Here is a 10621-nt window from a genome sequence, read left to right as displayed (position 1 = left end):
TTCTAGGATTCAGGTTTGGGCTCTGGCTTTTCTCTCTGTATTCTTGTAAATTCCTGACAATGATATACTGTTGTGCCATATTTCACCACTTGTGGATGACTGTCTTCACGGTGTTCCATATATCTAATGGCTTGACCTTTTTTTTTTTTTTTGTAGCCCTCACCCGAGTGATAACTTTCAACAATGAGATGGTGCTCTTTGTGGCCCAAGAACATGCCATAAGCATGTTACAAGAACAGCAACAACATTTTTTGGAGCTATTCAGAGTCATTTCAGGTGAAGCAGTGTGTACAGAAGGCTACCTCTATTTATCCATCCATGCAGAGGATGGCACAAAGTACATTCTCCAAAATCAGTTATTTACATAATTCAAGACAGTTTACATGAAATTTTACATGAAACCCTGTATGAGTGTCCTTCTTCTGTGAAGCCAAAAGAAGGAATTTTAAAGAATGTTGGTAACCGGACAGTTGACTACTGCACCTATTGACTTCGTATTTTTTTGCCTATACACAGTTCCTTCGTTAACTCTCTGGTTACCAACATTCTTTAATATTTCTTCTTTTGTGAAACTCATACAGGTTTGGAACAACATGAGGGTGGGTTGGTGATGGGATTTTTTTTTTAATTTTGGGGTAAGATATCCCTTTAACTCCTTGAGTGAGTCATACACCCTGCTGTCTCTGCGAACTCAATCTCCCAGCTTGCCTCAGTGGGGCTTCCGGTAGCGTGTTCAGTGATGATTGTTGTGTGAATCAGGCAATTGGTGAATTGGGAAGATGGCGGCTACGGCGGTAGAGTTTCAGAGAGCACAGTCGCTGCTCAGTACGGATCGGAATGCGTCAATTGACATTTTACATGCTATTGGTAAGTGTCTCCTGTCCCGCTACCTTTTGAACCGCTTGTGTGATTTTAGCTAAAGGAGCTGCGCTTTTAACACACGGATCATGTCCCCAATTGCGATTTGTAGAACTGCAGCTAAATGTGTTAGCCGGTTTCATGCTGCTGACTCACTGTGACAGGCATGAGAAGCCTTTAGCTGAATAAAAACACTGTGCTCTTACTAACAGTTAACTTAACAGACGAGCCGCTGCACTCTTTTAATCTTTCCCTCAAATTTATTTCTATTACTTGTAGTTGGTGTAGTGTTAAAAAAAACAATGTTCAGTGCCACCCGTGGAAACAGTTAGCCAATCAGCTAACTCAGTTTCAATGAACGCGAATCTCTCAGTAGAAGTCTGTAGGTTTGCAAAACACGTTATGTTGTTTTCAACCTCCTAATTGTGGTGAATCATGTACAATTAATAGAGAAATGACTGGCGTTTTCTAAATTGCGTTTAAATGAACTACCAGAACTTTTATGACAACTTAATTAGCTTCGCTAGTTAGTGACTTATTAGCTGCTTATGACATTTAACTTAACGGTAGTTATGAATTATTATAGTCTGTCAAGAAAAGTCTGAAAAATATAATTTCAGCTTATTCATGGCAGATTTGAGTCATTAAAGCATGACTGACATGCTCTTTTCAATTACGGTCAGTGGACACAGACCTTTTCTCCTCTTATCGTTCAGTTATGCTATATAATATGACAGCGTCAGATAGTTTTGTTTGGTATGAAGTTTGATATGTGTGCGTTTGTCACGGATAATTTAATTGATAGCACGCCACGCCATTTTTTGATTATCTGCTGCAGAATGTCATGTTTTTAGTTATTTTACCCTTTATTAAATCTCTTTATACATTTGTAAACAATTAATCCAAACAGCATACAATAGAATGAGACAAAAATAAATTAATATTTTAAGATTAAAAAGTTAATCAAAGCTAGTTGTAACAAATTAACTAAGTTAATAAAGGAATTTAGAGTGTTTTAAATTATTCCTTTTTCAGCTGCTTAAAGGATTTAATTTTCTCAAATCATACTTACAAGCTACAAAACTTAGCAATTTGTCTAAATAAAACTTGAAAAATCAAATAAATTAAAATCTAAATTTTATATTACACGCACATTTAATTTCTTTGTTGTTTTTTTTAATAGTGTTCACATGTTCCTTTGGCATTATCAACAGCTGTTGAAACCCACCAGTATAGTTATTAATCTATCTGAGAATCATGATGACCAAGATGAAATTGTCTATATATTATATATTGTCATATATTGTCTATATAAGTTAACCAAGTTTACATATTTCTTTTGTTGTACATAATAACATTTAACAGCAATATGAACTACTTCTGTCCACATTCACAGTCAAACGAGACATCCAAGACAATGACGAAGAGGCTGTGCGTGTCAAAGAACAGAGTATTTTGGAGCTGGGCGGACTGCTGGCCAAGACTGGACAAGCTGCGGGTAAAATTTCTTTACCTATAATGGGTTGTCACTCAGGATAAACTTTTTTCTCTCTCAGTCATCATCATTGTCTGATGGTCCTGAAGTGCCACTACTCTTCTCTGTCAGCTGTCATTTTCCTCAACATTAATAACTGTTGTCTGTATATTGTTCCCTTTGCAGAATTAGGAGGTCTGCTGAAGTTTGTCAGACCGTTCCTGAACTCCATCAGCAAGGCAAAGGCGGCACGGTTGGTGCGCTCTCTGCTCGATATGTTCTTGGACATGGAAGCAGCTACTGGTCAGGAGGTGGAATTATGTTTGGAGTGCATTGAATGGGCCAAATCAGAGAAGAGGACCTTTCTACGACAGGCCCTGGAGGTGAGCACCTAGTTTTGTAAGTTAGAGACTTGCAATGGTAAACATCAACATTACTGTTGTTTATATGTATGGTTAGGTTTTTGACAGTATGTTATTGATACTTTTTACCAAGGTAAAGTGAATAGTATTAATCTGGGCTCGTTTTCATAAAGAATCTTAGCTCCTAGTGACAAAATTCTAAGAAGAAAAAAGTAATTCAGAAAGTATCTTAAAAGAGGTTTTAAGGTCAAAATTGTTAGGAGTACGGACAACGACTTTTAAGAGGCTTAAGTGTTTCTTTAGCAAATGAGAGATGGCAGAAAGATGAAGAGGGAGAAGAAATGTGTTGCAGACAATGGGTGACAGTGAGTTAATTAGATGCTATAGATTGAAACCCGGCCCGAATTTTCCTTTAAGGATGGCCTTGTGTTCATCCACTAACTGGGCGTAACAGTAAACACGGTTCCTCTGTCCAGTCGGGCTTTCTCGTCCTTGCTGGACAACCAACCAATCACAGTCTTCAAAAGATTGTGTCATACATAGCAACGGGGTCAACCCCGCCTCCTCACTGAGATGAAAGTTTTTGTCTTTACCTTACTCAGAGTTGCTCTCAAATCAGTCCCGAACCGGTCTTAAGCTAAGACTCCTATGTATAAGTTTTTAAGCTAAATTAAGAGTTTTATTTTCTGAGAGGATTCAATTTCTTAGAATCTTTATGAATATGGGCCCTGGTCAACTGGTCATGGATTTGACATGACACTTCCTAGTTCACAATATGAGGAATGATTGAGTGTATTCAAACACAAAATCTGACAATGCTGTGCACTCTCTTGTAATGTGGTATACATAAACTTATAAATGTTAGGAGTTTTTGAAAAGCATCTATTGTATGCTTACCAAGGCTGCATTTATTTAGTAAAATAAGTAATATTGTGATTTTTTTTTGGTGCAATTTAAAATAATTTATTTTAATATATTTTGAAATTTAATTTATTCCTGTGATGTCAAGGCTGTATTTTCATTATCATTAGTCTTCAGTGTCATGTGATCCTTAAGAAATCATTCTAATCTGATTATTTGCTGCTCAAGACATAATTATTATTTTTAATGTTTAAAACTGTTGTTAATATTTTTGGAAACTCTTCACTTTTAATCAATGTAATGCTGCCTTGCTGAATAAACAAATTATTTAATAAAATAAATCCTCCTCATTCCAAAAATGTAAACAGTATCAAAGTGTAATGGAATTGAGTCAGTCACCAAAATATTGTGTTTTGCTTCCTGCCTTACAAGCTATTTTTGTGGTTATCAGTATTGATCATAAGCTGGTTCATTGTTTTCTTATCAGTGTTGCTTCAATCTTTTAGGCCCGTCTGGTTTCTTTATACCTTGACACCAAACGCTACCAAGAGGCTCTGCAGCTTGGTGAGTCCTTTACAAGATCATCCCTTGTATTTGACATTGTTTCATTCATATTCTTACTTCTCAATGGGATATTTCACCCAAAAATGAAATTTCTGTCATTAGTTACTCACCCCCATGTAATTTCAAACCCATAGGACCTTTGTTCATCTTCGTAACACAAATTAAGATATTTTTGATGAAATCAGAAAGCTTTAATGAACCCCAATCATAGACTGGAACTTAATTGGTACTTTCAAAGCCCAGAAAGGTAATAAATACATCATTAAAATAACATCAGCATCACATACACGCATCATGGTGCTCACTTGAACAGCGTCAGATGTGCACAAAACAGTTTTCTCGTCGCTTCATAACATTAAGGTTAAACCACTGTAGTTACATGGACTATTTTAACAATGTCTTCTTTACTACCTTTCTGGGCATTGAAAGTTGCAGGAACATTGGGGGTCCTGTTCTTTGACCTGTTCTACTGTCCTCTTCTTTCTTGTTAATCAGGCTCTCAGCTCCTGCAAGAGCTGAAGAAGATGGATGATAAAGCTCTACTGGTGGAGCTCCAGCTGCTGGAGAGCAAGACGTATCATGCATTAAGCAACTTGCCCAAGGCCAGAGCAGCTCTCACCTCTGCCAGGACCACGGCAAACGCCATCTACTGCCCCCCAAAGCTGCAGGCTGCTCTAGATATGCAGTCAGGTTTGTTTCCACAACCCTTCTACAAAGACCTTCTGTATCACGCCAGATCCTAACCAGACATGATGGATAATTTTCTTGTCCACACTGAATGATCTGATCGCAGCCAGTCAGAACGTATTTGTTTGCACTGTAACATGACTTTCCAGAGTGAGACATTCTCATGTATTGATAGAAACAGTTTGCTATGCATGTCTTCAGTCTCAAAAGTATAAATAGCCAGACTTGATTCTACATTAGCAGTACTGAGCAGGCCTTTTTCCTGCAAATGCTTATTGAATGCTGATGTGTGTGACTTATCCTAAACAAATAGAGGAAAAACAGATCATGATTGACCAGATTTTTAGTTATTGAAGGAATTTTGGATCTAGTATTGGAGGTTTGAGTCACTTAAGTTATTGTACTGAACGCATCACATCCTTTTTTTTCCTTGCAGGCATTATTCATGCTGCTGAGGAGAAGGACTGGAAAACGGCGTATTCATACTTTTATGAGGCTTTTGAGGGCTACGATTCTATTGACAGTCCCCGTGCCATCACTGCACTCAAGTACATGCTCCTCTGCAAGATCATGCTGAGCTTGTGAGTCCTGGCTTTTTCTAGTGTCTCTCACTTTTCCTTTTCATTAAACTTAGATATTGAACATGTTAAACCTGTATATCTTTATCTTTGCAGGCCAGAGGATGTGCAGGCCTTGATCAGTGGAAAACTCGCCCTCAGATATGCTGGCAGACAGGTAGATGTCTGAGCTGAAGGGTCAATGGTGTAGTTTGACTTCTGCAAGAATATTGTCAGCAGCTAAGAGCACATCGTAATGTTATACATTATCGTATTGTGTTATTTTCACTATAACTATGTTAAATTATTGTTAACTAAAGATGTGCCATAATCAGTTTCATACTTAGTTTGAGGTCAAAATCTTGTACTTTACCACACTAACAGATCGTACGTACCTTAATTTAAATGCTTATTTTAAAGTAAATGTTAAATTGTCGAAATTAACTGAACTTAATTGTTTTAGTGTAAGCCCCACTACCATTTAAAAGTTTAGGGTTGGTAAGATTTTATTTTTGAAAGCAATTAATACTTTAATTCTGCAAGGGTGCATTTAATTAATCAGAAGAGGCAGAACAATCATTTGTAATGTTACAAAAGTGTTCTTTTTCAAATTAATGCTGTTCTTGTGAACTTCTATTCATCAAATAATCCTGAAAAAATGAATCATGGTTCTACAAAAATATTAAGCTGCACTGCTGTTTTCAACATTAATAATAAGAAATGTTTGTTGAACAGCATAGCAGTGATGCTGAAAATTCAGCCTTAACATCATGGGAATAAAACAAATTTTAAAATATTCAATAGAAATGGCATTTTAAATTGTAATAATCTCACAATATCTTAGTTTTTACTGTATTTTTGATCAATTAAATGAGAATAGCTTATAAGAGACTTGTCAAAAACATTTTTAAAAGTCTTTCTGACCCCAAACCTATGCAAATGTGTAAATTTGAAATTGTGGATTAAATGAAAATGTTTCTGAGAGAGCTGTAATGACTCGCCTAGTTCTTAACCCAACATTAAAATACTATCCCAGATTGCAGCACGCATTTCATCGTTTTTACTACTTCCATATTTATGAGTGTATAGTGCCCTCTGAAATGCACTGACACCTGACCCTGTGTGCTGCTTGACAAAGTGATGTTTTTCTGTTGTGTCATTGGAGGATTATGTGGATTAACTCGTCCTGTCTCTCTTTTTTTAGACAGATGCACTTAAATGTGTGGCCCAAGCCAGCAAGAACAGGTCACTTGCAGACTTTGAGAAGGTGGGTCAGATTCTTTGGCTTTAACTGTTACTAATGTTGCTCCCTCAGAGCAACAGAGAACTCTTGTAGGGGAGGCTTGTTGACTCTACAGTGAATGAAATGTAAATGAAAGAACAGAAATGAAAAGAATTAGTCTACTAATTATCAATAAAATAATAAACATACTGATTGACCGCAAGTCACAGTAAAGTTTACAGTTCAAGGACAATGTTCAATGTTGTGAACAAATCAAAACAAGTAGCAGGCAGATAACAAACAAATACATAATGTAAATACCAGAGTCAATGTTGGAGGCCTGAAACGAAGCTTGTGATGGTTTCAGCCTAAAACAATTAGCTGCTTCACTCCTAAGTGCAAAAAATTAAAGAAATATGCTCACTGCATGTGTTTTATGCAGCGGTCACCCTAACCTATAGGATAATGTTAGTTCCAGGTTCTAACTCTGGATTGGCCACAATAATGCAGGTGTGGAGGATACACATTTACATTTATTCATTTAGCTGACGCTTTTATCCAAAGCGACTTACAATTGCTATATGTGTCAGAGGTCGCACACCTCTGGAGCAACTAGGGGTTAAGCGTCTTGCTCAGGGACACATTGGTGTCTCACAGTGGATTTGAGCCCGGGTCTCTCACACCAAAGGCATGTGTCTTATCAACTGCACCATCACCACCCCACTGATATACATTTCCAAATAAATTAAATACAACTTGGATGTTAGATAGCAATAAAAATTTACATGTTCCCTTTTACAGAACTGAAAATAAAAAGAAAAACAAAGTTAACAAGGCAGCATCTTAGTCTAAATTATAATTATATCTTTTCACCCCAGCTTACATTACGTTCTCAGAGTACCTGCAGTTTTTACATTTTAATGTCCTTCTCTTTGATCTGCATTCAGGCTTTAACAGAATACAAAGCTGAGCTGCGGGATGACCCCATCATCAGCACCCACCTGGCCAAACTCTATGACAATCTGCTGGAACAAAACCTCATAAGGGTCATCGAGCCCTTCTCCAGAGTGCAGGTAATGCCCTGCTATACCACAGGGAGCTCTGATATATCTTAAATCAGTTAAGTTGTTCACTTAGTTTTTCTCTTATGCCAACAGATTGAACATATTTCTGAGCTAATAAAACTCTCCAAGGTAAAGTCCTTTTACTCTCTAATTTGCTAATAACACTTCTAAACCTCATATGTATAGATTTAAATGACAAACAAATTTTAATTTTAATCACTGTTGCTTTTGTGTATATATATATATATATATACTTTGTTTCAAGTATTGATTCTCACATTTTAATACCGCTCTTCCATTATCTCATCAGGGGGATGTTGAAAGGAAACTGTCACAGATGATTTTAGACCAGAAATTCCACGGTATGATGCCATCATCCTCGTCTTCTGTCAAACTTAGGACTGGTTATCAATGCATTTACATTCTGATTCGTATGTGTTTTTCAGTTAGAAATGTCCGTTTTGCTTACAAATGATACTACTTCTGTAAATTATGCACGGCAAAACCTAATTTCATTAGAGGAAATCGATGCCTTACATAAATTATAAATCTTGTTTTATGGGAGTGCTTTCATTTGAGTTTGCTAAAAATTATATTTCTAAATATAAATTTAAACTGATTAAATACCTTGTATTGCTGAAATTTTTCTGAATTAAAATAAATATCAAATATCTTGCAGTAACACTTTAGTCTCAATGGTTAATTTAGTCAATTTCATACCATAGCAGTGTTTTAGACTGACCTGTAAATCAGTAATTCCTCAAACTATTCATTAAAAGAACAGGCTCAAGAGCTATTAACTCGGTCGCACCGTTTTTGAACTATATTTTTACTAACAGACATATATTATGTTGTGTATATACTATAAATAAGTTTTTGTGCTCCTTCCAAATATTTTCACTTTATGATTTATGATGATTGTTATCATAATCTCTCATTCTCATGGCATATAGGAATCCTTGACCAAGGGGAAGGTGTCTTGATTGTATTTGACGAACCTCCCGTAGACAAAACATATGAAGCTGCCCTTGAAACAATTCAGAACATGAGCAAAGTAGTGGACTCGCTCTACAACAAAGCCAAGAAATTGACATAGGCAAGTCCATTTTCCTTGTTGTGCATAAAAAGGTTGAATTGAAAAATGACTTGTCTCAGCTGATCTCAGCTTTGTCTTTTGTACAGGTTGAGCTTTGGACCTTGCAGCTGAGAGCATGGCCAGTGTGGGGGACTCTGGGGGAAGGGGAGGAAGATGTGATACAGATACCAAGTCAAAAAAAAGGTCCGACACCCCCCCCCCCCAAAAAACAGACTGACTCCTGCTGTTGTCCTCTCTGGCTTTCACTTGGACATTTTTTACCACCTTCCAGACAAGGACAAACTACTTCTATTACTATGGGATCACATTTTTTATTTTCACTTTATTTTTTGCTGGTAATACATTTCTTTGTATCTTGGCTGTGCCTAATGGGCCATCAGGGAATCTCAAAAAATAATAATAATAAAAACTCACCTGCATTCTAACTGTATTTGAAATGTATATACATAGATCTAGCAAAGCTGATGTGAGAATGATTCAGTTCCTTTGCCAACTTGGGGCCATTGTGTTTTGGTGTTGACAAGATTCCCTGCATTACTAATCGAACGGTTTTAGCCCTAACCCTGGTCTTCTAAAGAAGCCTCTGGCTTCGCTCCAGGCCTACCTCTCGTACAGACAGCATACGGACTTTTTAATTTCTGATAAGATGCTGTCAACAGGACGGGGTCATGAGCTGTTGTCTTTTCCTGGCCTGTGCATTCCTGCCCTTCCTCCTCCTCCTTTGTACATATCGTTGCCAAGCGCCTCTGTCTGGCCTGTCATGCTGTTCCTCTTTTTTATAACGCTAAAAAACATAATAAAGTCACCAAGAGAACATGACTCTGAGTGCTTCTGTACCAGATCTTAGGATACAGAGAACATCAGATTAGCATGGTTTGAGAATTTTATTTACAATTTTCTTTTGAACGAGTCAGGATTTTTATTTATTGCTTTGCTTTTGGTGCTCTATTAAAGTGATGTTAATTCACCCAAAAATGAAAATTCTGTCATTAGCTCACCCCCATGATGTTCTAAACCTGTATAAATTTCTTTTTTCTGTTGAAAACAAAAGAAGATATTTTGAAGAATGATGGTAACCAGGTAGTTATTATCACGATAATCCATGTCCAAGAGTGGATTTCCCTGGATGAGATGGTTTTTATTTGTTATTTGACACTACAAGCACATACTGACCTCCTCGAACTTTTATTTTGGCACTTCCGGTTACAATCAGTTTTAATTTGCATATTAGCTAAATATTTAGTTTCACCTGAAACATTTCAACATTTATATTTAACATTTAGATTTTGATTTAAAATTTATATTTTAAACATTTATATTTAACATTTAAATTTAGATTTAACATTTATATTTAACATTTAGGTGTAACATTTAATATTTAGATAGATTTAACTTTTTAAAATATATATGTAAATGTGCTAAAAAGTGACCGTCAAAAATTCATACCAGTTTTTTAAACAGTTTGAAGCTAAATGTGACAAAATGTTGCTGTTATTTTCAGCGTGAGCCGCTTTACAAACGGCGCCCCATAGCATACTAGTTTTGATTAATAGGAAAATGAATTACTTGATTTTATGTAGGCCCACATTTTATTAGCAAATATTAATAAATAAATAAAAAAAAATTTGGGTTTTAATGGCATTAAAAAACGTGTTCAGCTTTGAAATATGCATGAATTTAAGTATTTGTATGCAAGGAATTCAGGTTCGGAGTTTAATAATAAAATAGAATTCCATCACTTTGAATGGGCATGACGCCACTGCATGCAATGGCAATAAAATCGCCATAACAGTAGAAAACGATGTATTTATTGGAATGTAAGAACGCAATTTGCCACGCCGGGGTGTCATCGACTTTTGTAAATGAACTGTTCAAA

The 10621-nt window shown here is 36.3% G+C and overlaps 1 protein-coding gene across 2 annotated transcripts; it reads left to right on the top strand.

Moving 5' to 3' along the window:
• The first annotated feature begins 712 nt into the window (after positions 1-712).
• On the top strand, positions 713-8944 carry psmd11a (proteasome 26S subunit, non-ATPase 11a). Of its 2 annotated transcripts, XM_039687452.2 has the most exons (13): positions 713-867; positions 2255-2356; positions 2519-2715; positions 4062-4119; positions 4615-4809; positions 5243-5387; positions 5481-5541; positions 6568-6630; positions 7533-7658; positions 7743-7778; positions 7960-8011; positions 8603-8745; positions 8832-8944. In XM_039687452.2, exons 1-12 carry the CDS (start codon positions 780-782, stop codon positions 8743-8745), a joined length of 1266 nt encoding a protein of 421 aa, XP_039543386.1. In that variant the 5' UTR covers positions 713-779; the 3' UTR covers positions 8832-8944. The 2 variants fall into 2 exon arrangements, with proteins under 2 accessions (XP_039543386.1, XP_088984753.1); XM_089128627.1 differs by lacking the exon at positions 8832-8944 and having other exon boundaries at positions 8603-8749.
• The last annotated feature ends 1677 nt before the right edge of the window (positions 8945-10621 follow it).

The sequence above is a fragment of the Pimephales promelas genome, chromosome 3 (genome assembly GCF_988280905.1).
Source record: "Pimephales promelas chromosome 3, fPimPro1.hap1.1, whole genome shotgun sequence".
In the NCBI taxonomy this organism is placed as follows: Eukaryota; Metazoa; Chordata; class Actinopteri; order Cypriniformes; family Leuciscidae; genus Pimephales; species Pimephales promelas.
This window is presented reverse-complemented; position numbering and strand designations above follow the sequence as displayed.